The following is a 27,287-nucleotide window of genomic DNA, read 5'->3' on the forward strand; positions in this document are numbered from 1 at the left end:
TACACTCTGCTGCTCGAGCTCTCGGTACGAGATCCCATCCCTCTCCCCTTATGGCCGGACCTGATAACGCAGGACTTCGGCAGGCTCCGCCACCCGGACCTGCAGTCCCTCCATCTTACAGGCTGGTGCCTGAGTGGTTGACCCACGCGGAGCGTGCTTGTTCAGTGGCGGTCCAGCGAGTCCTGCTAGAGAGCAGAAAGCCCTCCACTCGCTCGACTTACCTCTCGAAGTGGAAGCGATTCGCAATCTGGTGCGCTCAGAGAGACCTGAATCCGTTCGTTGTCCCTATACCAATGATCCTGGACTACCTCTGGTCACTTAAGGAGCAAGGTCTCGTGGTCTCATCGTTGAAGGTGCACCTAGCGGCCATATCCGCCTTCAGGCCGCCCGTCAGTCACCGGTCCATCTTCTCCGATCCGACGGTTTCCCGTTTCCTCAAGGGCCTAGATCGCTTGTTCCCGCCAGTACGACGTCCTACTCCGCCATGGGATCTGAATCTGGTTTTGACCAGGCTCACGAGAGCCCCCTTTGAGCCCTTGGCCACGTGTTCGCTGCTCCATCTCTCGTGGAAAACAGTTTTCCTCGTCGCCATAACCTCAGCGAGGCGAGTTTCCGAGCTCCATGCCCTGACGGCCGGTCCACCGTACACCATCTTTCATGCAGACAAGGTTCAGCTTCGGCCACACCCGGCCTTCCTTCCTAAGGTGGTGTCGGCCTTCCATGTAAACCAGGACATTTTCCTTCCTGTTTTTTTCCCGAAGCCTCATGCCTCCAGTCGGGAACAACAGCTGCACACCCTGGACGTCCGCAGGGCCCTTGCTTTCTACATACAACGGACAAAACCCTTCCGGCGTTCGCCCCAACTGTTCGTAGCAGTTGCGGAGCGCATGAAAGGCAAGCCGGTCTCCTCTCAGAGGATTACCTCCTGGGTCACTGCATGTATCAGAACATGCTACGAGCTTGCTTGTGTACCAGCTCTACGAGAGCGCAGGCCTCGTCTGCCGCCTTCCTGGCCCATGTCCCCATCCAGGACATCTGTAGAGCGGCCGCCTGGTCTTCTGTCCACACCTTCGCTTCCCACTACGCGTTGGTGCAGCAATCCAGAGACGATGCGGCCTTCGGCTCCGCAGTCTTGCACTCTGTCACGTCTCACTCCGACCCCACCGCCTGGGTGGGGCTTGGGAATCACCTAACTGGAATGCATAGGAGCAATCACTCGAAGAAGAAAAGACGGTTACTCACCGTTGTAACTGTTGTTCTTCGAGATGTGTTGCTCCTATCCATTCCAGGCCCGCCCTCCTTCCCCACTGTCGGAGTAGCCGGCAAGAAGGAACTGAGGAGCGGACGGGCTGGCTGGGGTATATGTCTAGCGCTATGGCGGCGCCACTCCGGGGGGCGCCCAGCCAGCCTGCCGGTGTTGCTAGGGTAAAAATGTTCCGAAGAGCCGTGCACGCGCGGCGCGCACACCTAACTGGAATGGATAGGAGCAACACATCTCGAAGAACAACAGTTACAACGGTGAGTAATCGTCTTTTATCTACAGCCAGGCACTCAGATACCACAGCGTATGCTCTCAGGAGAAAGCCCGGGATACACACCGTAACCCATCTAAACCCACTTTCATCAAACAAAGATACTCCACCAGAGTACACTGGTGATTGCATCATGGAATGGGCACCCAAATACCCTTAGAGAACCTGCTTCAATACAGAAAGAAAATCTCTCTGACTTCACACCCCTAGTTGTCACGTAGCCCCCCACTCTGAAACCCGTACGAGGTGTAATTTAAAAAATTACAGCCATACTCGATGGGACCACATCCTGAAAGAACTCTTTTACAACCCCATTTTCTGGCCTTCAGACAACTCACCAAGCTCATCATCAGAGCAGGTTCCCTACAGATGGGACCCACCAACTGAAATTGGCACCAGACCCTGCCAGAACAACAGATGCAAAACCTGCAGACGTACCTCCAGTGCTATGATGATCAATGCCCCCTGCGCAGGGGTGGCTCCAGGCACCAGTGCACCAAGTGCATGCCTGGGGCTGCAAGCTGCGGTGGGGCGGCCTGCTGGTTGCCGTGAGGGCAGCAGACAGGGAGCCTTTGGTGGCATGCCTGTGGGAGGTCCGCCAGTCCCGCAGCTTCAGCGGCAATTTGGCGGCGGGTACGGCGCGGGACCAGCGGACCTCCTGCGGGCATGCTGCCGAATCTGCGTTACCAGTGGACCTCCCGCAGGCATACCGCCGAATCCGCGTTACCAGTGGACCTCCTGCAGGCATGCCGCTGAAAGCCACCTGACTGCCATACTTGGGGCGGTAAAATACATAGAGCCGCCCGTGCCCCTGTGACACACCTTTTCAAGATCCATGGGTTGTTCTCATGCCAGTCACGTGGTATACCTCACTCAATGCACTAAATGCTCTAATAACTATGTGGGTGAAACCTGAAAATCACTGTGCTCTCAAATGAACTCACACAGAAAAATGATAAGACAAAAATACAGTATCACCCAGAGGCAAACCCATTTCACAAAGTGGTCACTCCATATCTGACCTCTCAATCCTTATCGTCACAGGGAACCTGCACGACACCTTCCAAAGATGAGTCTGATACCTTAGATTCATAACTTTGCATAAACAGTAAAAATCATGGTCTTAATAAAGACACTGGATCTATGGTTTATTACAACAATCTGTAACCCACTAACCCCTCTTTTTTGGTCCTTTGACTGCAGAGGTGTTAACTGGCCACTTAACTTTGAATGATCCCTTAGAATGTGTTAACTACTTATGCTATATAATCCATTCCACCTTGTTTTAGCTGTGACTTTCCAAGACCAGACAGCTGAAAAGCTTGCCTCCCTCGCCAGTAGAAGTTGGTCCAATAAAAGATATTGCCTCAACCACTTGTCTTTTGATGGCCACACCCAATTGAGTTTTTGTGGATTGCTTCTCAGTTTTGTTCAGGAAAAAAGTTCACAATTTATGCAACCTCAGTCTCACTCTCCAGATTGCAAGAACTAAGTTGTACTAAAGTAGGTGACTGTCTGGTGTTTGTGTTTGAAGTTTACTTTTGATTACAGGATGATTACATCAAGAAATATAATTTAAATTCTTTTAAAGCTGATTGCTAGCAGTAACCCCTAGTCATTTCTCGAAAGAAACTAATGAAAACAGCAAGCTTTTTAAGTAGTAAAAATAGTTGACAAGACTAAAATAACTGTGAAACTGAATGAGTGTATTGCTGCAAAAATGAAGAAAGAGATACAACCGTACAATAAAGAAGCATGTTCCTATTTCTTTTTTCCATATTGCACATGGTTTCCAAATTTATGTAGGAGATTATTTGATAACTGATTGTAACATTTGCAGTAAACTTTACTAATCTGAGTTGGATGGTAGTATATAAAATGAGAAATCCCTGTAATATCTGCTCTGAGATTATGGACTCATAGAACATACTTAATTTATATGCACCCAGACATGGCTGTCTTGGTAAACTGATGGTATTCTGTTTTGCCTAATGTTCTCTAATCACAACAAAGACTTTATGAAAAGGTAGGGTAACTGTCTCTCATATTAAGGGTGAGAGGAAATAAATAGGACATTAGCCTAGATATTGTAAAATTTAGTAAAAATATAGGCTTTCATTTTCAAAAGAGCTTAAAGGAGGTAGGTGGCCAACTCCTATTGACTTTGTCTTTCAAAATTGGCTCCCCTAGACTCTTTCAAAAATCCCAAGTGTCTCTCTTTTCTGTACCCCCAAATGTGCACACCTTTTAGATTACAGGGTTTGAATTTCATTTTGGTCTGACATAAAGATATAGAAGGATTTTCCTCCTAATATTGTTCCAAACAGAGAATTCCATATTTTTATTGAGATGACAAGGGACTAGTGGTGTGTAGCTTTTATTCCAATGAGTTTTTTCCCCCACTGGCAGCCACTTATATGGCTGATCTTTCTCTTTAGCATCCCATCCTCCTTGTTTTATTGCCTTTTTTTTAACTCTTTCCTCCCAGCTAATCATATATCCTGAAAACAAGAATAAACTTATCAAAGAAGAGAGATTCAAGAGATAGTGAGTAATAATATTGGAAACAAATGGTTACATATATAACAAAATCCATAACAGGCTTGCTAGAGACTAAACTAATCATTATCCTCTGGTCTAAAGAAGTTTTTCACCCAAGGTTGTTTCTGGTGTTTTCAACCAAGCCTGGTTGAGGTCCCACTTTCATGAAGCAAATCCGATGTCCATTCACTTCCTAAGTGAGGGATGCCCATGTTGTCTTTGCCTCCCAAATATAATAAAAGAAACTTTTGAAGTGAACCTCTTTTCCCCGCCCCCACCTCCCCCTGGTGTTTTTCTTCCTGTTAGATTCTTTCTGAACTTTTTTTTTGTAATCTTTCATTTGCTTTCAGTTCAGACCGTTGATAGAACCATTGTGAATCAGAACACTCTCAGTTTACATGTAAACAGATGGATAATCGTCCTGTTTCTGACGATTTTTTGCTGTTTTTGCTGGTGACCAACCTCCCAATACAGATTTAAAAAAAATATGCTGACTCCTTACATACATTTCACAATGATATTGGATGACCAATGTGATGCCAGCTTTTGTTTGAGACCTCACATAACATTCTTAGGTGAACCAGAACGTAGATACCAGATTCAGGAAATTCCTGTAACCACGATACACTCCCTTGCCAGTTGCCATTGAGTGATTCTTGCATCACAGAGGTCATGGGCTCCAGTTTTCTGAAATAACTGAAAAATGGATTTAAGAAACTTTTCTGATTTTTCTGTTGTGATGAGGAAAGTTCTCTTTCCTTCCTGCCCCCCAGAAGCACAGGGTTTGGCCATCACTATCTTTATGGAGGCCTTTTGCCTCTACATTGACTCCTAGCTAAGCAACTTAAACATTGTCTGCAGAGGAGCTGTCAAAAGCTCCCATGATGGTCACTCCCTGCAGAGCCCTCCATTAGTAGACAGTGACATTGAACAGAACTCATATATATTAGTGCTGATTTGCCTTTGAAGAGAACGTGGCAGAGTGTGGTTGGCCTTTCTAGGCTCTTTTCAGCTTCAGAGTCTGAATTTTATCGTTTATCTGAAGAATGGCTTCCACTAAATCGAGAAGGACGGGAAGAGCATAGCACAGTACCATTGTTTCCCCATCTGTACTTGAGTAGACTTGCCTATGTTTTTAAAGGATTTGCTAGTTTATTTTTTTAAACTTGTACGTTCTTTGATACGTTCATGTGCTCCAATCTTTCCTTTGTGGAGTGAAATGCATACAAATGAAATCAATGTGAGTTGGAGTTTTGGTTGATCTATAACTCAGATTTCTTACCAGTGGATTTCTTCACATCTGGACTGGAGGCTGCTCAGAAATATGTATATATTCGTGATAGAATTTCACTCTGTTGGAAATGTCTTCCTCCAGCTGAATTTTATTATCCCATAGTTGCTGAAACACATACAAAGTGTAGTACAGTGAGTCCTGGCTGACATTTTCACTTTTTCCACATGGTGTGCTAATCTAAAATTGTGACTGTAGAGAAATTCTATTATTGATTTGGGCAACAGAGAGTATACATTTAGGAATTCTTAAATTAGTGTGTCTGTCCAGGACGTTGCTACTATATGGAACCGATGAACGTTGGAATGTTTTCTGGTTCTCTTAATGTATTAGTTTTCGAAGTGATCTGGTTATTTATTTTGGGAATTTAATTTATATATATATTGTGAACAGTGCCAAGATACATTAAATTGTACTGTTTGGCATTTTTTTTCCAATTGCTGATGGGAATTTTTTTGTGTCAAAGTGTCTAGCTCAATAAATTAAAAATTCTTTTTTATAAAGAAGTATTCAAAAACATTTACTGTACAATTGCGTTTGAGTTATAAAATATTTGTTAGTATAATTGAAAAGGAAGCAATTAAAACCATATGAAATATTACATATTATTAAATTGTAAGGCATGAGAGCACAATAGCAAATTACTTACTGAACAATACATAGCCTAATCCTCTACTGGAATAAATTGATGTAGCTCCTTTGAAGTGAGTGCAGTCACATCAGATGAGGATATGGCCCACAGAATTGGAATTGTTTTGCAAGATAACTTGTATTTTTCTGTTAATGTTCCGAGGGTGAACATTTTATAGGCAAGTTGCATGCCATATCAGCTGACTTCAGAAAAATAGGAATTCTAGCACTTTGAAAGGATGCATGAGCTGCTAAATCCAATAAGCAAAATATTTTTTTGGATTATAAACTATTAGAGGGATAACATTTCTTCTTCAAATGTAAAATAACTAAAGAATAGTGAAACATAAACGTAGGCAGCGTATACTGAATGCAAGCAGAAGTAATTTAGTCTGTAAGCATTCAAAATGAGCCTGTTAAAATTCTAGGATTTATGTAAAAATACTTTTATACTTGAATGAAGAAAATGGATTTTTTGTCACTATGGGCCTTATCAAACTCCCACTGAATTCAGTGTGATCATTCCCTTGACTCCAATGGCAGCTGGATGAGGCCACTTAAGTGTGACTTCCTTGGTTCCTACTTCCAATCTTTTAGGCTGTTTTGAATCATGAGACATCAACCTCCTGTCCTCACACACACAAACTCTCCTCAAAACCCTCTTATTAGCTGTACTTTTCAAATGTATTTACTAGGGCATGTGTAAAAGAGATTGATTATGATCTCACCAAAAAAGGAACACTAGAAGATATAGAATGATGGTGGGAAAGTTGCATTTCAAATTAACTTTTTCTTTTCTTTTAACAGATTATGGAAGAAACGAACACACAGATTGCTTGGCCATCCAAGCTGAAGATTGGGGCAAAGTCCAAAAAAGGTATATTCACTTCTTTTACTTTTTTATATATATAATATATTATATTTTTTGGTGTAAGTCAACACTGAAATAACAGCATTTAATTTAATCACAGATGTGGTGATTTTTTTATAATATTAGACCTTAAAGCTTTGTTGAATCTTCTTTTATTTTTCTTGGAGAAGTGTTGATTGTCTACTCATTTGAATTGTCTTGTAAGCTTTAGAACTTTAGCTGACACTGTGTAGCAATTTATTTTAAATTACGCAATTAGTCTAGAACTCTAAATGTGTTTGAAGCTTTTGACTGGCTGTCAATGTAATTATGGCTATGTCTACAATTTTGTCTAAATTTGTAAGTCCAAATAAAGACAATATAAGCAGCGTGATTTTTTTTATTTATGCAACTGGACACTGATTGTATTTAAGATCGATAGGTCAAGAAATCAAACTGTTGTCGGAATGAGTGTGTGTGTGTCATCTGATTTCTTATTGAAGCAATACTTGACTTAAAACTCTGTCACAGTGCCGAGGGCATTTTGGTTGCCGCTGGTGCACAGATGAAAGTAAACATGAGAAAACCAAGATGGATTGTCCATAAATCTATTTGAAATGTAAGGGAAATATTTGTCAAAAGGGAAGAATATTGATAGATGGACCTTTTTCAGTGCTGCAAACAATTAGTTAAACTTAAAATAACCACAAAAAGTAGTTGACGGTGGCAAAGTAGAAGATATCAGAAAATGGCGTTAGGCATTCACACTTGTAAACTTCTTAAAATCTCTGATAAATGGTAGACTCTTAAACTTTCATTTCATAAACCAAAATGGTCATATTCCCGTAACCTTTTAAACAGAGGAATAACTCATGAGAGGACAAAAAGGTCTGTTCATAAAGGTGCAGGATCTATTTTTTTGCGAGCCAGAGAGACCAAGCCTGAGAGAGATTTCCCCCCTCTCCCTATATGCTGCATGGAGACAGAAAGCACATCTATGTGTTTAGGAATGCATACCACTTGAGGAAAGAATAGCTAGATGAAAAGCATAAGGGAAAAATTATTTAGTGGTGGTCAGAGAGGTGAGGATCACATAGGTAGGAAAGGAATGCTTACAATCAGAGGTAAAAAGCACAGTCTCCATGAAGACCTGTTCTCCACCTGGATCCTCTTCTGCTTACTTTAGGCTCAATATTTCATGACTTTCACAAGCTGCTATAGCCTGAGATGTAAATGAGAAGGTGGTGGGGGGAGGGGGAGTTTCCTTGCGTTGTTCTAACAGAAATTAAAAAGAAAAGTAAAGGGAAAGCAGTACATGTAATACTGTTTAGATTTTAATTAATAAAATATTTGATATTTGGTCTTGCATGCAAAATTAATTCAAATCTGCCTTGATATCAACACCGTTATGTGGAAATTTGGCTGAAAGCCATGAACAAAGGGTAGAGCAATAGCAATGTATTGAGTTCTGGTTTGTGTTTGGGTTGTCACAGTTACCAAGCTAACTGCACTGCTGTCTCTTCTTGGGGTGGAGCCCTACAGGTGTTATGCATCAGGCCCTTTACCTGTCTGGGTGGAATTCTGCAATTCACTCATTTTCAAACTGGGACCTGGGTACAGTCTCCTGGCTACCAACTGTGACAATTCAGTAAGTGTAACTGGGGCTGGATCCTGCAAGCATTTCTCTTTGGGAGCCTGTAATAGCATACATTTGCAGTGAGACAGAAACAGTTTCTTCAAAACAAAGCCTGATTTATTTTGCCCAGCAGGTAGGTTCACAGTGCTTTGAGAAGTTGATTTTAAAATAAGCACATGCTACCTTACCTAAGCGTAACCTCTCCATCCACAGACATCTCAGGCATATGTGGCCTATTCTCCATCTCTGAGTTGGGACTGTCAGCCTTTTCACTCATGCCTCCTGGCCAGTAACTCTCAGCTTACCTCAAATTCTCCTTTTTCTAAGGTTTGTGAGCTTTTTGAGCTCCTTTTCATCCCATGTTTAGTAAAGAGCAAAATGTCCCTGCCTTGATGGGAGCCAGGTAGGTATATTCTGTCACCAATTGATGGCCCAGTTATCTTAACTCCTTTGAAGCTGGGTACGTGAGAGGCTGTCATATTTGTGTCATTGCACCTTTCCTGCATGGCTGCTCAACAACCCCTTTACAGCTTTGATTTAGCTCTATGCATTAATATAAGACAATATCACACAATTGTACAGGGAAACAGTCACAGATAATAGCCACAGGAAATAATACAGACATTTTCCCAGTTCATCACATGGGGAACAGTGCTAAGTGTAGGTGACTTGAACATCTTCATTAATGAGGTAGGAAAAGAAATAAAAAGTGAATTAATGAAGTTTGCTTATGACATTAGAAGTCAGGGGGAATGCCAGTGAGAGAAGAGAAATAAAATGGGTCATAGAGATTAGAAACATGAGCAGAAAATAACAATGAAATTTAGCTTGGAAAAATGCAAACTAATACAACTGAGGAAATATAGTCCAAAGCATCCACACATAATGAGAATGAGAAGCTTGGAAAATCTTAATGCCAAAAGAAACTTAGTGTGGTGGTAGATTGCCAATGAGACATTTCTACAATGTGATACACCATTAAGAATGGTCAGTGAGGTTTTGGGCGACAGGGTGTGAGCAGCATCAGGGCTAAAGACTTGTATCCTCTGATCAGTCATTGAATAGGTGGGAGGTTGTGTACATACACACAAGATAGTACATTACAACAATATGTAGGGAGAGAACCTATCCCTAGGTGTTCCTAAATTTTAGATCAGATGGCCCACATTTTAATAATCCACACTGTTTCCCATCCTATTTACATTTAAATAAATTGCCCATTTGCAGCCACAGCAATTGTTTATATGGAAAAATAATACTGGCAAAGTGTTTGATGTATCTTGACTTGATTTCATAAAATTTAGCAGCTGGAACTGAGGAGGAGAGTCAGCACAGTGTAACCAGCCAACTGTCTGTGGGCAGACTCAGTGTTCTGAGACCTCTGACTGTAGCCCGTCTTCTTGACCGGGAAATGACTACCTAATTAGCAGTGACTTTGTTGGGGAGGAACAGGATTAAGGCTTATAGAAAAGAATTGTTGATCCGCAGACTGACAGGCAGAAAACTTTTAGTACTTTGAATGGAGATACCCTGCACCACATTTATCTTATGCTCTAAATCCTAGGACAGTATTTCACCATCACCAAATTAGTAACTTTTACTAGTAAAGATGGTCTGAAATTTTGGTAGGCTAGTACTTGGTAAATGTATTTTGTGGCTTTTTGTTATTGATCTAAAGAAACAAACAAACCCCTATAATCAGGAAAATATCCCTATTCCTTATTGTATGTTCATATAGTGTGTGCTTTTCAATCTAGCATGAAAATAATTTATGGTTTACTACAGTATTTTCTCACTAATGTTGTATAATCTGGCTTTTATGATCGGCAGTTATTAATGCTATTCCAGGAATGACTGGTTATATATTAGACATGAGCATTAACACTTGTAATTGTTGCAATAGGATGCATCATGGTTCAGTAGATAGAGCATGGCAGTGGGAGTAAGGAGACCCAGTTATATTTTCTGGCACTGCAGATAAGTTGTGGTGTGGGAGGAACCACTGCACAAAGGTTAAGTGACCTGAAAAAGGGTAAGTCACTTAACCTCTTTCTTCTTAGGCTGTGAAATGTTGATAAAGCTTTGGGACCCATGGTCAGAAAGTGCTACGTATCAGATGATGTATGTATGATTATTACTAAGGATGGTAATCTATTAATACATGATGGCAAACTTGATATATACCCCCCTAAACAGTTGATTCCCAGAATATTTTACTTTTGGACCGTCCATCTGTTTAGAATGTAAGGAATTTGCCTATTGAAGACCCTGTTTTTAACAAAATTGCTAAAATATCCTGTATGACTTCACAAAAGCCAGAATTCACGAGTTAATTACTGACTCTCAACTGTTCTATAAAGATCAAAACAGAGGAATTTCCTGCTCTAACAAGTAACAGATGCTTTAGTGTGTGTTGTTATAAAGAGGAGCTGAGGATAAAACATTTTGAAATACATGTGTTTATTTTCCAAACAAATATAATTTTTCCAAACACTAAAATAAGTTTTGAAGGAAACCATGTGTTCAGATTTTGTCAGTTAGAAGTAGTTATTTGCAAACTTTTGGGAGAGAATGAGAAATGAGTGACAGCCGTTAGTAGTGATAGGACGATGCATAGTCCCTCACTCCTATGATAATCGGTGGAGGGATAGCTCAGTGGTTTGAGCATTGGTCTGCTAAACCCAGGGTTATGAGTTCAATTCTTGAGGGGGCCATTTAGGGATCTGGGGCAAAAATCTGTCTGGGGATTGGTACTGCTTTGAGCAGCAGGTTGGACTAGATGACCTCCTGAGGTCCCTTCCAACCCTGATATGCTATGATACTAGGGGATATAATGGGCAGAATTTTTTCTTATATATTCATACGCCTTATTTGCACATTTTTTGGGGATAGTGAACGATAAAGGTAGAATCTGATGTAGTCTTGAACATTGTTTTGTCTAAGTCAAGGAAGCTAAAATATGTTCTTTTACATAAGACCAAGTTACATTTCTTGAAGCACGTATTTCACAGCTTTCAGGTCTTTATTAATTGGGTGATTAAAGATCTGTGATGGTATTACTGCTTTCCTTGCCTTCGTTAATGTAGTGGTGTTTTGTAGAGGTGCCCCCCCTTTTTAATTTAATTTAATTTAATTTTTTAAGTCTGAGCACTTATGGGGCAATTTAATCATTCCAAGTCTCATGACTTTTTCAAGACTGGCAATTTCACCCCAGCTTTGTGGTCCTTTGTGACACAGGAACACCAAAGCTTCTTTTCTGAGTGTGACTTTTGCGAGAGCCTTGAAGATTACATGCAGCAGGCCTTGGGCATCTAAAGCTTTGACCTGGTGAGACTAGTCAATCAGCAGGGGGAGATGAGGGTGGAGGAAGATGCCCCTTACTAAGGAGTCAAGGGGCAGGTAACAATGAGCCAGTGGGAAAAGGTGATGAGAGGAAGCAGTGAAGAATGGGGAGAGTCAGGGTGCAGGGAGGGCTCTGGATACTCCTCACTCCCCTAAATGCTATGCCATCTCATCAGTCAATCTCTCCCACTGACCATATTACTGCCAGCTCCCTCTCTCCATCCTTACCCTGCCCCAGCTCATCCCACTACCCAGATCTCTTGCTGATCACCAAAGACCCTACTTCCAGTTCAGCCTTCTAACCTTGCTCCCCTACCCTAGTGGTTACTTCTGAGAGGAAAGTGGATTTCCATACCTATTTTCCAGCAGGGAGACCAGTCTGCATTTTTGTGTTTATATGATGTGCATATAAACTTTCAAAGTTGAAGATCACTCCCAAGTTGAGGCAAGAACTTCCCATAATGGCCCCCAAAGAATATTTAATTATATGGCACAATTATTAAGCTAATACCATGATTTTTGCCAGAAGGTATCACTCATGATTTTGAATTGTTGGGGTTGGCACTCTTACTGATGTGCACACAAGCTTCCATTAATGTTAGAGGGAATTGCCTGTGTGTCAGCAGCTGAATATAGACTTCTTGAGTGTTTCCACTTTTTTATGGCCATTTAAATTCCTTTGTTCAAAATCTGTTAAGTAGGCAAATTGTGATTTTAGTTGGATTCTTGTAATTCAAGCACGCTACTGTTTCATCAGTGCTGCCAAATTTGCAAGAGAATTTGAAATTGTGTAAAGTTCTTCTCCTCATTATGAGACTCATAGTTAAGGGCACACTTCCATAATGTCAAAATAATGAAAAAGTAATTTTATACATCCTTAAGAATGCTTTGTGAATGCAATTGTGAAGAGTGATATGAGCTGGTGATTTACATTTAATTCTAGGATAAGATTTTTCAAAAACACCCATATCCTATTTTCAAAAGTGACTGAGGCACTTTGGAGCCTAAGTTCCATTGACTTCCAATGAGACTTGGACTTCTAAGTGCCCAAATCACTTTTGAAAATGAGACTTGGGTATTGTCTGCATGGTATGGGTATGAATTTACAGTGCACCAGTTTGCCATGCAGTAACATCCTGTGTGGACACTACTGCAGTGTATTGAAAGTCCCAGAGTCCAACTTTAGCTCACAACTATTTGAAAGCATAGTACATCAAGCTGCACTCTAGGATTTTTAGCATGCTGTAGCAGTGTTCATGGGGGATGTTGCTGTGTAGAAAAGAACCTGGGAATTACAGTGGACAAGAAGCTGGATATGAGTCAGCAGTGTGCCCTTGTTGCCAAAAGGCCAACGGCATATTAGGCTGTATTAGTAGGAGTATTGCCAGCAGATCGCTGCCTCAGGGCCCCCTGCGATTGCATGGGTTGCAGGTGCCTAACAACACCTAACAACAATTACTTCCACAGATCAGTCTCTAGTTTTTCTTTATCTTCAGATTATACACACACTCATCTTTCTTCTGTTTACCTTGCCATGTCTTCTTTTATCATCCTGTATCTGCCTTCTCGCTGCCTCCTGTTTCATTCCCTCCCTCCGTCCTTTAATTTGAGATTTTCCCCATTTTGTTGTACCTTTTATGCTGCCATTTGTTTTTAAAAAAAATCTTTTAAAATGTTTCTGGCCCCCTCTCTGTGTCTTCTTTATTTCCCCTACCTGTTTTTATTTCTGCCTATTCTCCCACTTGTTTTCTCTACTGAAGACTTCACTCTCTAGAATGAATTAGTCTTGAGTGCCCCAAACTCCACCACTTTCATTAGCATTCTAAGCAGGGAGACAAAGTACTAAATATATCTTGTGATTGAACTTCCCTCCAAGCACAAGCTTGCACTATTACAGCTTGAGCTGTGTATGTTTAATGGATAAACAAGTAATTTGTCAACCTGGTCACAGTTGTTAATCCAGCAGTTAATGAAAAATTAATGTAAAAAGAAGTAAAGTAAAACAAAATATAAATGCCCTCTCTTCTCACCACCAACACCAGTGCTAGTCTCTTTTCCGAACAGGAAAAGAATTAGGGAAGACTGATATGACCCTAAATCCAATGTACTTAAAGAACTACTGATGCCATCTTTCTGTGAAGAAAGGGGCAGGCCTTGGGTAGTTATTTGTGGAGGGGTATAGTAAATGTAACATGGGGTTCTACACTAAGAATGTTAGAAGGTTTCCGGAAACTTGTATACCCTAGTGCAGTGGTTCTCAACCTTTTTTTCTTTCTGAGCCCCACTGAAAATGCTATTAAAACTCCGTGGCCCAGCTGCGCCACAACTGTTTTTCTGCATATAAAAGCCGGGGCCAGCATTAAGGGGTCGCAAGCAGGGCAGTTGCCTGGGCCCCCCCACCACAGGGCTCCCCACAAAGCTAAGTTGCTTCAGGGTTTGACATCAGCGCTGGGTGGTCATGCTCGGGGGCCCCGGGCTGCAGTCCTGCACAGTGGGGCTTCAGTTTTCTTCCCTCGGCTGTAGCAAGTCTAACACCAGGCATGCCTGGAGGATCACCTGAAACCTGCTCGTGGCCCCCCAGGAGGCCCTGGACTCCTGCTTGAGAACCACTGCCCTAGTGCACAGGCAGAGAAGATGTCAGGAAAGAAGCACCTGCAAGAAGTAGTATGTCTGATTAAGTAAAGTATTGGAGGAGTGCATGAGGAGGAAGAGGGAGGATCTAAAATACAATTGCATTGATGGCATAAGTGATGGAAATGCATCACTGTGGGTTAGCAATGCTGGCATTCCAATCCTTGTAGTTGTTTGAGTTTTAGTTTATATTTTTTTCTTCATTCAGGACCTACAACTTAGATACTGTAGAGAGAACCCTTAGACAGCTGACTAGCCTCATAATTTCATAATGTGGTTATATTGACTGAAGATCACATAAGGAAGACCCAAACCAAATGTACTATGGTCATTTTGTTGATGACTTGGTTTTGATGTGTTAAGAGGCATAGTAGCAACTCTAGCCAAGTTAGGAAAAATACCACTACCATTATTAGCTGTATAGAACAAGACTTGATTAGTTATTGCCCGGACAATAACAAGCATAGAAATGTTCTTCTTCTTGCTTATGCACAGAACAGATCAATTCAACATCATTTATGCCCTGATGACGCCAAAAAGTTAGGTGAGCAGGCCTTGGCCTTTCAAGGAAAAATTCATATTACAATGCAGGAAAGTTCTTTCATCATTGAAGAAGCAATACACTGTAAAATTAAAGTCTGATTTGCACGAAACTGGATAAGTTAGAATTGAGAATGAATTTAGAGACAAGGGTTTGTTTGAATTCTGTGACCCTTAAACTCAAATATTGAACGCAAGCTTGTCATCTGAGTTATTCCAACGAGATTTTTTTATACAAATACAAACATCTGAATGCATATGAGTGAATTGACGATCTGCTGTATTGATATAGTTTTAAAATATAGCTGAACTCTAATTTAATGTAGTTCAGAAAAGTTTTCTTAGGTATTTGTTCCTAATAAGTACTTAATAATTTTTTTCAGTCACTGTATGTAAAAAGAGACTGTAAACAACAAGAATTTTTCAATTATATCAAAACGGGCGATTTTTAATGTTTGTGCTAATATTTTTTTTGTAATGAAGTTTCATATATAAAAGCCTGGCTTCCATGACATCAGTTCAGCATGATAGCTTAGCCAGTTTTTAAATGTCACACTTGCAAACACCTCATAACTTACTCACGTGTTCCACTAAAGGATTACATCGTTTCTTAAAAGAAAGAAATGCATGCCTTCTCATTATGCAATATAGCTTTTGTGAGTGAGTAACTGGAGTGAATCTCAACCTCTCTCAGAGGAAAAATAAGGTTACCCTTGTTAAATAATAATTTATCAGCATAACACTTGGCAGAAAGCCACGAACCGCATAGCAAATATGTTTTTTGTTCAGCTACATTGTGGATACATCAAGGTTGTTTTGTATTTTGCGCACCTCATTTTAAAAATAAGATATCAGTGAAAGTGGAAGAGCAATTAATTTTATACTTCCAAGTGCAGTTCTGTAATAACTGTGGCACTGATTTCATACCAAATGTACGCTGTTTATGTGTAAAAAGTCTTTCTTTTAAAAAAATGTAAGCAATATGGTCTATGAAAATCAAACTGGCCCTTTTTCTTCTCGTTGTAAACAAGGGTACTGCAGGCCAAATCATGCCCTCGGTTACAACTCTGTAACTGTGTTCTGAGACACCTTCTGTGACACCTCTGAAACCTCAAGGCCTTTAGTGGCCTATAGATGTGACTGAATGGAAGTTAGGCAGAAGTGTTGAGCATGGTACTACCACATTAGGCTGAAAGATAGGGGGTGTCTGTAGGAGGAGGGAAGATTCCTTTTGCTGTGTTTCAAGGGTTGTCCCATGTGTTCCTCTTGTCCCGTCTCCGCATTACTGCGGTACTTGATCTTGCCTTTGCCATACCATGCTGGTTACAGTGGACTTCTACTGCTACTTTTCTCCTCCCACATGTCTGCTGGACCAAAGAGTCCTGCTGCTGCCATGGAGGAGCCATATGAAGCTTCCTTGGATATCATAGCAGGGCTGAGGGTTATTCATGTTTAACAGAGAGCTGATCCTAATTCTACCCCCATCCAACCTCCCCTTAAAAAAGATGACTGTACTGGGCTGCTATTTACCCTCATTATTTTTTAAAGAAAGTAAAAGCTGGAAAGGCTGCCACACTGCATCAACATGTTTCTTCTTGTAAGAGGCTGGTAGTTTTGGTTCAGAACTGACTCGGAAAAGAGCCAACAACTGAATTACCAACTCTACTTTCTGCTGCATCTAGATGTTCCTTGGTTCCTCTTTCAAAGTATGGACCAGACAAACTCTGCTGAGATCTAACAGGTTCACAACGAAAGATGTCTGGCTATAGTTCTATTTTTAAAAAAATAGATAAACAGGACTGTGAGGTGGCAACAGATGGGTAGGAAAACTTTACTACAATGAGAAATGTCTCTAGGGAATATTTAAGTAGTCTGGGACCCTAACATTATACAAACATCTGTGTCAAGTTTGTAGCACCACAGATCTCTTGACATCAATGAGATTTACTGTTTATAATAAAAATGATTCTGATAAACACAAATCACAGAGACAAGAACAGAACTTTTTTCAGTGGTCATTGAAAAACTTTTATTTAAAAAGAAGGTACCTCAGTACTCAGTGATTAATTTTAAAAGTTACACACCTTACTTGATCAGATCACTAGGCTATTTATTGCTTTAAAGAGAAGGCAAATGGGCTCAGTTTGCTGTTCCTCTCCATCCTCTCCCCAGTACTTTGTTTCACATCCCTGGAGATTGTCTCATCTGTTGAGGAAACCCAGTTACAACATAATAGTTCCCTGGCAGTTAAAAATTATTTGATCCCCCTTTGTATTGGGGACTGAACTACATTTCAGTCATGTAAGGGCATTATCATTTTACAGCTGGGAGCCCCAATGTGATGGTGTTTTGAAGAGTATAACAGTAGAAAAAAGATACAAGAAAATATACTAAAATTGAAGATTATTTTCCAGTTAAAGACTCCGTTGTATTATGTAATTGGAAACTGGGTGAAAATATTGGTGGAACAACTTCCCAATTTTTATGCTGTTCTAAGATTAAAAGTTTACTATTTTTTTTTCAGAAAGGGAGTGAAAAGGAGTTATGGTCTATTTACAGCTAAATTTTACACTGATTAATTACAGATCACTTCATCATGCATTGTACAGAACATACAATATGCAGTGCATTTATACTGTTTTTGACTAGCAGCTGTGAATAAATCATGCATTTTAATAGAAAAGTCTGTCTCCTGTGAAACTCTGAAACGGGGGTCTACAGTGCTTCTCAAATTTCATTTTTTTCTATATAAATTACTTCTGCTCCCTGGTTTCCCTACATTGTTCCATTTTCTGTGGCATTGGAATAGGTGGCTTCAGAGGTTCATAGCATCCACAAATACTTCTGTCTTTAATGGGAGTTGTGGACATTCAGCAACTCAAAAATCAGGCCACATGTTTAGTTCCTCTACTTTTAACACCCAAGTTTGAAAATTGAGAACTGTATTTTCAGTTACTGGGCGTCCAAGAGACCCGCGATTTAAAATTTATAATTATTCTGTTTTTAAACTTGACACCTGGCCGGTTTGGCTAATGTGTGCATCACATTAGTCTAAGCATTTGAACTGACTTCAAGACTGTTATTTCTTAGGCCAGCAGGCACTGAGAACGTTGCAGAGCTGATGCTAGCAGTTTTGGGGGAGGAGAAGAGAGTGCAGTGTATATTGCTCTTCTTGAAGGATGACATGGCAACCTTGGTAGAAAAGCCTGTTTAATGTCTGACCTTTGAACACATACATCTTCTCAACCAATATTCTTCCATAACATTCCACTTATCCTGAGAGCCGACAGTGTATTTAATATATGCATAATTATAAAATTACAATTATCATTAAAATCCTGCATTCTGATACAGTAATAGCCATGCCATTACCCTTGGTATGGCATCATGACTGAGAATTACTTTTATTTATTTAACCTCATCATAAATATCCACAAGGACTGACTGACAGTGAGCCAAAATGAAGAATTTATGAAAAAATAAGTCTTTATTGGAAAAGTCTTCAAATCACTACCATCAAATGTTCTACCTTTCCTTGGGCTTCAGACGTGTATGATAGCCCCCTTTTTCTTCTGATATCCCCTACCTTGTTTGTTCCTCTCATCCCCATGCTCTTTCTAACTCCCTGCACTGCATGCACCTCTGAGGAATTCTTAGCCTCCACTTCTTTTGGGATATACCTCAGGTCATGGATGGCCTGAATTTTATTCTAATTTAAATTAAAAGCTAAACTGGGAGTAATAGTAGTGTGAAACCAGCTGCAAACTCTTTGGTGAGGTAGTCTTCAAATGTGACCATAACAGGCATCACGAAAAATGTGGTTTTCCCTTTTAAACATCTTTTTGTTTCTAGGGAAAGTCTTTTAATCTTATTATATTTTCATGATCTTTACGTTTTACAGAAACAACACTTAAATTATATACATAGTATATAATTAATGGCTTATTTATATTATCCTAACACCTAGTTATGGACCAGTATCCCATTGTGTCAAGTATCAGAGAGGTAGCCGTGTTAGTCTGGTTCTGTAAAAGCAGCAAAGAAGGTGCCACAGGATTCTTTGCTGCTTATCCCATTGTGCTAGGCTTTGTACAAACAAAACAAGAACAGTTGCTGCCCCAAAGAGCTTACAGTTGAAGTATAAAACAAGAGACAGCAGATGCACATAGACAGAAGGGGAGTACAAAGCAGCAGTGAGACAAGATTGGTGAACGTGACAGGCTGTATAGTATAAGTCAAAGCATTCCTTTCTATATTTGTCACATATGCACAACTTTTCTGCAGCTATTAAAAGAATATGGTGGGGGGGTGGCGGCAGTTACTTACTTGTTTTTTTCTTTTGTCCTATTATAAAACTGGCATTCCAGAAAATGGCTAGATCTTTTTACCTAATTTGGTGCTGTATTGTAGTAGTGAATAGAATGTGTTGTCCTAACCTTGAGTATGAAGCCATTAGCTATGTGTGAAGAGTAGATAAGCAATGTAGAAGCATTATTATTATGCATATTTTGCCTTCACAGTGAATAGCACTATAATCTAGAAAGGGAAAAAGGTGTGTGACAATGAAAATATATATGATTGTCATTTATTTTCTGTGTTTTAACCTTTCTACATACACACATAGGCACACTTTAAGGTTAAAATGTTCTTTCTCTGGTTACCTATGGTACCATTAAAACTTAAGATTTTAAACAATATTTAAGTTGTAATAACCTTATTAGTTTTCACTGTGTGTGTGTGTATATATATATCTATATATTACACTTTTTTGAATTTTTCTCATCTTGGGGAACAGAAATTGGCAAGTCACTTTTCACCTTTTCATTTTGGGTTTTTTATGCACTGCCATGGTTTCTGACTTCTAGGTAATGGAAAATCATTATTTAAAATGTAAACAATTATTTTAATTTAAGGAGTCTTTCTGGAAACATTTCAATTTGTCTTAAATATTGTGAAAGTTTGTTTATACAAAGCCTAAAATTGAGGCCACATTTGATATGATAGACTTCTTTTGATTAATACTAAAATGTGAGATTAGTAAGAGGTGTTCCTTGATCAAATGTAGAAGAAGTCGCTATTAACAGTTCCAAAGTGTTTCTGAATCTCTGACAGGGAGTGTACAGTACTCTGTACCAGGCCCAGGGACCCCCTATTGGAGGCCTCAGGGTCCTGCTACACGTCATGCCAGAAGGGAGCACTAGAGAAGTCGTCCAAGTGGGCTAAAGTGGAGGTAGGGTTGCCAGGTGTCTGGTTTTCGACTGTCTAGTCGAAAAGGGATCCTGGTGGCTCCGGATAGCACTGCTGACAAGACTGTTAAAAGTCTGGTTGGCAAGGTTGACATGCTCCCTACCTGGCTTCACGCAGCTCCTGGAAGCGGCAACATATCCCTGCAACTCCAAAGCACAGTGGCAGCCTTGGGGGCTCTGTGTGCTGCTCCTGCCCCATGCGCCGGCTCTGCAGCTTCTGTGGGCTGGGAACTGCAGCCAATTTGAGCTGCAGGGAAGATACCTGTGTGCGGAGGCAGCACGCACTGCACAAAGCTGCCTGGCTGCTCCTACACCTAGCATCCGAGGGACATGTCACTGCTTCTGAGGAGCCCCCCGAGGTAAGTGCCACCCTTCACCCCCTCGCACCCAAAGTCCCTCCTGGGTCCACACCCCCTCCCAGATCCCCACATCCTCTCCCACACCCTGACCCCCTCATTTCTGGTCTTACCCCACAACTTGCACCCCCAGTCCAAAGCCCGTACTGCCTCCACAGCCCAACCTCGTGCCCTAACCCAGAGCCTCCCACACACACTCCGAACTCCTCTGCTCCACCCCGCAGCCCTGAGCTCCGCTCCTGCACCCCAAATCCCTCATCTCGGCCCCACCCCAGAGCCCACACCCCAACCCCCTGCCCCAGCCCAGAGCCCCCCCCTCCACACACCCAGAATCCCTCATTTCTTGCCCCACCCCAGAGCCTGCCCCCCAGCTGGAGCCCTCACCCCCTCTTCCACCCCTGCCCCACCTCAGTGAAAATGAGTGAGTAAGTGAGAGTGGGGGAGATGGAGTAAGTGGAGGACGGGGCCTTGGAGAAGGGGCGAGGCAGAGCGGGGCCTCGGAGAAGTGGCGGGGCAAGGGTGCTTGGTGTTGTGTGATTAGAAAGTTGGCAACCATATATGGTGGGAGCAGCCAGTCAGGGCCCATGAGGGTAATATAAAAGTTGGCACAGAGCTAGAGACCTTCCGTTGCTAGCAGTAATCGGGGGAGCAAGAGAGAGATCCTGGCTGGCTGCTGGGACTGAGGGCTTGGCTACACTTACAAGTTGCAGCGCTGGTGGAGGCTTTCCAGCGCTGCAACAATACCCCGTCCACACTTGCAGGGCACAACCAGCGCTGCAACTCCCTGGTTGCAGCGCTGGCTGAAAACCCATCCCGGCAGGGGTATAAGGAGTGCAGCGCTGGTGATCCAGCGCTGCCCAGCAGGTGTGGACACTCACCAGCGCTTTACCTGTCCTCCAGGGAATAAGTAGTTATCCCAGAATTCCTGTTCAGCCACTCTGCACATCAGTTTGCACTCTACTGCTCTTGCCTCAGGTGACCCGCCCTGTAAATGCCCCGGGAAATTTAAAAATCTCCTTCCTGTTTGCTGCAGCCAGGTGTGGAGTGCAATCAGTTTTAATCAGTTACAGGTGACCATGCCTCCACGCGGCAAACGAGCCCCAGCATGGAGCACTGGTGAATTGCAGGACCTCATCAGTGTTTGGGGTGAGGCATCTGTTCAGGCACAGCTGCGCTCCGGCCGTAGGAATTACGATATCTTTGAGCAGATATCAAGGGCCATGCTGGATCGGGGCCATGATCGGGACGCAGTACAATGCAGGGTGAAAATTAAAGAGCTGCGGAGTGCCTATTACAAAGCCCGAGAGGGGAATCGACGATCCGGAGCTGCTCCCACGACCTGCCGTTTTTACAGGGAGATGGATGAGATACTTGGGGGTGACCCCACTGCCAATCCCAGGATAACGATGGACACTTCTGAGCAGGCTGGGGGACAGGAGGAGGAGGCGGAGGAGGCGGCGGAGGCGGAGGCATGGGGGGGGGAGGAAACCGCGAGTGAAGCTCCTGGCATGGGGGAAGAAACCGCAGATTCCCTGGAGGCATGCAGCCAGGAGCTCTTCTCAAGCCAGGAGGAAAGCACGCAATTGCAGCAGCCAGCAGTTGCAGAAGGACAAGCAGAGGAGCGTGTTACCGGTAAGCGGCTTTTATTTTCTGGGTGAAATGTTTCTGGAGAGGAGGGGGGGTTATGGATGCATGCATGCCAGCCTCTAGATGTGGAATAGCCCGTTGATGTGGTCTATCACGTCGCGGTAATCTGCCTCAGTTATCTCAGCAAAAGCTTCATCCAGAGCGTGGGCAATATGCCTGCGCAGGTTTATAGGCAGAGCCACTGTGTCCCTTGTCCCAGTGACGGTGACGCGTCCGCGCCACTCTTCTGCCAGTGGTGGGGGGACCATTTCTGAACACAGGCAAGCCGCATAGGGTCCCGGGCGGAATCCACATTGCTCTAAAAGAGCCCCCCGCTGTTCCCTAGTGACTCGCAGTAGGGAAACATCTTCCAGGATTAAGTCCTGTGAAAAATGTTGGGAGACTCTTTAGTGAAGAGATAGGGAGATAAGATCACCCCTGCATCTGCATCTTCATTTCACTCAACCCCTCTAGCACTCCAGATTACCCGAAGCAACCAGCTCCCCTCTTACACCCAAGCCCCACTTCTCCCCATATAAGCACTGCTCACTCACCATGTCGTGGCTTCTGTAGTGTTATGCGTGTGGGTAAAAGAATGCTTAAATAAGAACTCACTCCCTCAGTGTAACAATTCATGTCTGGAGATAGTGGATACAATGCTGCCCGTGTTAAATGTTGTCATTTCTGTTTCTACAGTGACCTTGACTACTGGACTGCCCAGATGTTCAACATCACAGAGGCTTCAAAATTTGAGAAAAAATCCCCGAAAGAGCAAAGAAGACATGCTGAAAACTGTTCTTAATCAGTCTGCTCGAGAGAGTAAGGACTTGAAGGATTGGCGAGAGAAAGAAAGCAGGACACGCAAGAGAAATGCAGTGGCCAAGAGGAAAACCACGGAGCGGCTGCTAAGCATCCTGGAGCGCCAAGCGGAGTCTATAGAGTCACTCGTTGCCATGCAAGCAGAGCACTACCGTGCTACTCCCCCACCCGCCCCGTCCTTTGTGCCTTGTGCCCCAATGTCAGCTCAAACCACCTTTCCCCAGCATCCAGGTTCTTACCACCACCAGCTGCCTCCAACACCTGTATGTTCCCCAACCAGCCCTGATACCTACCACCACCCTTACCCTCTGCATTCAACCCCCATCACCATGCAGTATATGAACCCTGAAGTGCAGGATTCATTAAACAGCAATCCAGACAGGGCATATGCAAACTTGTGACTGTACAGTTCACCAACCCACACCCCTGCCCTCTTGTGTTCATGAAATGTTGTGTGTCTGTCTGTCTGTCAAGGAAGTTTTTTTCTTTTCAATAAAACAATTCTTGGCTTTGAAAACAGTCTTTATTATAGCAGATAGTGAAAGATACCTTAGCCCAGTAAAGAAAGAGGCACTACAAATCATATTATTATTATGGATAATAGAATAACAGTGTAAGCAGTGCAATTCACTCCCATGCAAGGCAGCAAACATTATTGTTGGCTTTCAGCCTCAAATTCTTCCCTCAAGGCATCCCTAATCCTTGTAGCCCTGTGCTGGGCCTCTCTATTAGCCCTGCTCTCTGGCTGTGCATATTCAGCCTCCAGGACTTGAACCTCGGTGGTCCATGCCTCACTGAATGTTTCACCCTTCCCTTCACAAATATTATGGAGGGTACAGCAAGCGCATATAACCGCGGGGATGCTGCTTTCCCCCAAGTCTAGCTTCCCATACAAGCAACGCCAGCGGGCTTTTAAACGCCCAAAAGCACACTCCACAGTCATTCTGCACCGGCTCAGCCTGTAGTTGAACCGGTCCTTGCTCCTGTCAAGCTTCCCTGTATAGGGTTTCATGAGCCAAGGCAGTAACGGGTACGCGGGGTCTCCAAGGATCACAGTGGGCATTTCGACATCCCCTACTGTGATCTTCCTGTCTGGGAAAAAAGTCCCTGCCTGCATCTTCCTGAACAGGCCACTGTTCCGAAAGATGCGTGCATCATGCACCTTTCCAGGCCAGCCTGTGTAAATGTCAATGAAACGCCCGCGGTGATCCACAAGCGCCTGGAGAACCATAGAGAAATACCCCTTCCGATTAACGTACTCTGATGCCAGGTGGGGGGGGGCCAGAATAGGAATATGCGTCCCATCTATCGCCCCTCCACAGTTAGGGAAACCCATGTGTGCAAAGCCATCCACAATGTCCTGCACGCTCCCCAGAGTCACGGTCTTTCTTAGCAGGATGCGATTAATTGCCTTGCAAACTTGCATCAAAACGATTCCCACGGTCGACTTTCCCACACCAAACTGGTTCCCGACCGACCGGTAGCTGTCTGGAGTTGCCAGCTTCCAGATTGCAATAGCCACTCGCTTTTCCACCGTCAGGGCAGCTCTCAATCTTGTGTCCTTGCGCCGCAGAGTGGGGGCGAGCTCAGCACACAGTCCCATGAAAGTGGCTTTTCTCATACGAAAGTTCTGCAGCCACTGCTCGTCATCCCAGACTTCCATGACGATGTGATCCCACCACTCAGTGCTTGTTTCCCGAGCCCAAAAGCGGCGTTCAACGGTGCTGAGCATTTCCGTAAATGCCGCAAGCACTTTAGTGTCACACGCGGCAGGCAAATCCATATTGATATCATCGTCGGAATCCTCACTGTCACTTTGGAGCTGAAGGAATAGCTGGACTGCCAAACGTGTTGTGCTGGTGACACTCATCAGCAGAGTCCTCAGCAGATCGGGCTCCATTTGCCACAGAAATCGCGATTCACACAGAGAGTAACAGAAAGACACTCACAATGGCGCCAAACGCTGCTGGAAAGAGTGAATGCTGGGATGTGAAGCGATGCACCACGGGGCGCTGGCAAACAGGAAGCGGAATGACCCGCACACTTCCTTCCCCTTCCCACAATACTCAGCGCCAAAACGGCGCCAAAACGGGACGAGGTGCTCTGTGGGATAGCTGCCCACAATGCACCTCTCAATACAGCGCTGGAAAGTGCTGCAAGTGTGGCCACACTGCAGCGCTGGTAGCTGTCAGTGTGGCCACACTCCAGCGCTGGCCCTTCCACAGCTGCATGACCAGCGCTGTAACTCCCAGCGCTGCAACTTGTAAGTGTAGCCAAGCCCTGAGTAAAAGACTTCAGCGCCCCGGTAAGGGTGAAGCATTTGCAAAGGTGCTGGGGCCTCGAGGAAGTGGTCCAGGCATCTGTAGCAGCATAGTGACTAGTTAAAGGGGATGCAGTGGTATGTGGCTGCTATTCATAGAGTCCCTGGGTTGGGACCCCGAGTAGTGGAAAGGCCTGGGTGTCCCCCTCCCCCATTAGCCCATGACATGTGCAACAGTTAATTCAGTGTAGGATACAGACTCTCCCATCATCATTTATAGGGTTGTCAAGTATATTTTAAAAAAATCCAAGTGAGAAAACTGAAAACGTTCTGTAGGCAGCCCCACCCCCTCTCTTATACCAAGTGGGGGTCCTGATCAAGTGCCTCCATGGATTTCATCTGTGGAATTGTGGGAGTGGGGAGAGGCAGTTTCTGAAGGCCCCAGGCAATTTAGAAGTTTGTAGGTCAATACTAACCTCTGAAACTCCACTCAGCCACAGCCAGCCAGTACAGATCACCGTACGCTGTTTGAATATGTTTAGACCATAACAACAACCATACTGGGTCAGACCAATGGCCCACTTAGCCCAGTATCTTGTCTTCCAACAGTGGCCAATGCCAGGTGCTTCAGAGGGAATGAACAGAACAGGTAATCAAGTGATCCATCCCGTTGCCCATTCCCAGCTTCTGGCAAACAGAGGCTAGTGATACTTCAGAGCATGGTTTTGCATCCCTTCCCATCCTAGCTAATAGCCATTGATAGACCTATCCTTCATGAACTTATCTAGTTCTTTTTTGAACCTAGTTATAGTCTTGGCCTTCACAACATCCTCTGGCAAAGAGTTCCACAGATTGACTGTGTGATGTGTGAAGAAATACTTCCTTTTGTTTGTTTTAAACTTGCTGCCTATTAATTTCATTTGGTGATCCCTAGTTCTTGTGTTATGAGAGACTAAATAACAGTTCCTTATTTACTGTCTCCACACCAGGCTAGATACTTCGCTTAACAAATATATTACCAGTGGTTTAGTTTATAAAAGACTTAAGGTGCAGCCACAACTGCATGATGTTTAACCTTCAGGTGATAAAACAGTATGTTTAAGTTTTTTATTTGTCTTCTGGGATGTGCACTTTTAGGGTTCATACCTTCAACCATGAAGTCTAGAAATTAACTTTTTTAATGAAAGATCAGATTCTTCTGAGTTCATGTAGCAAAAGGTCTAGGGCTTTAAGAAGAACACCAAATACTGAAAGACTTGTGATACTCAGCAGTGCTGGACTACATAGCCAAACTAAAAGGCTTGTTGTGCTTTCTGGTTGTAATATATCATCAGGTGCATTTGAGTTAAGGTGGGGGTAATATGAGCATTCCTGAACTGCATCTTGCAGTCTTTTTATGGGTTTTTTGTTTTGTTTTAATATGTGTGTGTGAGAGATACGAAGTACTGTCACAGAGAACAACCTCTAGAGTCCTGCATGGTTACAAAATTTGTGTCCACCTCCGATCTGCAAAAATGGTCGGAGGATATCCACATCTGCAGATATAAAGCAGATATCCACAGATTTGCAGGGCTCTAGATACAAAATTTTTATCCGCATCCAGTCCACAAAAATGATCTACAGATATCCGTAGATAGATGCTTTTGAAAATGTTAGCAAGTGTCTTTAGAATGTCTTCCATTCATTTGGACTGGAAGCTAACTGAATATAGGACTTCTTTTCCAACTTCATTTACTTTGTATTTTGCCACATGGCTTCAACCTTTTCAATCTCATAACCTGTTGCATCATATAAATCTCTAGTTAAAGACAATATAGTTACTGTGGGGAAAAAAACACTGGTACTGTTTAATACTAGGAAGCCTTAAATGCCTTGCAAAAGTGTATTATATATTTTGCACTTTTTCATTAGCATACTTTATACAAATACGTGATCAAGTTTTAATCTTCGGTGCTGTTTCATGATAGATTTTGGGTAAGGCTGAATG

The 27,287-nt window shown here is 42.9% G+C and overlaps 1 protein-coding gene across 2 annotated transcripts in view; it reads left to right on the forward strand.

The window, feature by feature from the left end:
- Positions 1-27,287, forward strand: part of BICC1 (BicC family RNA binding protein 1) — a 225,159-nt gene that overhangs the window by 98,027 nt on the left and 99,845 nt on the right. For both annotated transcript variants that reach the window (XM_045024620.1, XM_045024621.1), the window contains exon 3: positions 6,802-6,871. In XM_045024620.1, coding sequence (XP_044880555.1) covers positions 6,802-6,871 — 70 coding nt within the window. The remainder of the gene's footprint in view (positions 1-6,801; positions 6,872-27,287) is intronic.

This window comes from Mauremys mutica, chromosome 7 (assembly GCF_020497125.1).
Source record: "Mauremys mutica isolate MM-2020 ecotype Southern chromosome 7, ASM2049712v1, whole genome shotgun sequence".
Taxonomy (NCBI): Eukaryota; Metazoa; Chordata; order Testudines; family Geoemydidae; genus Mauremys; species Mauremys mutica.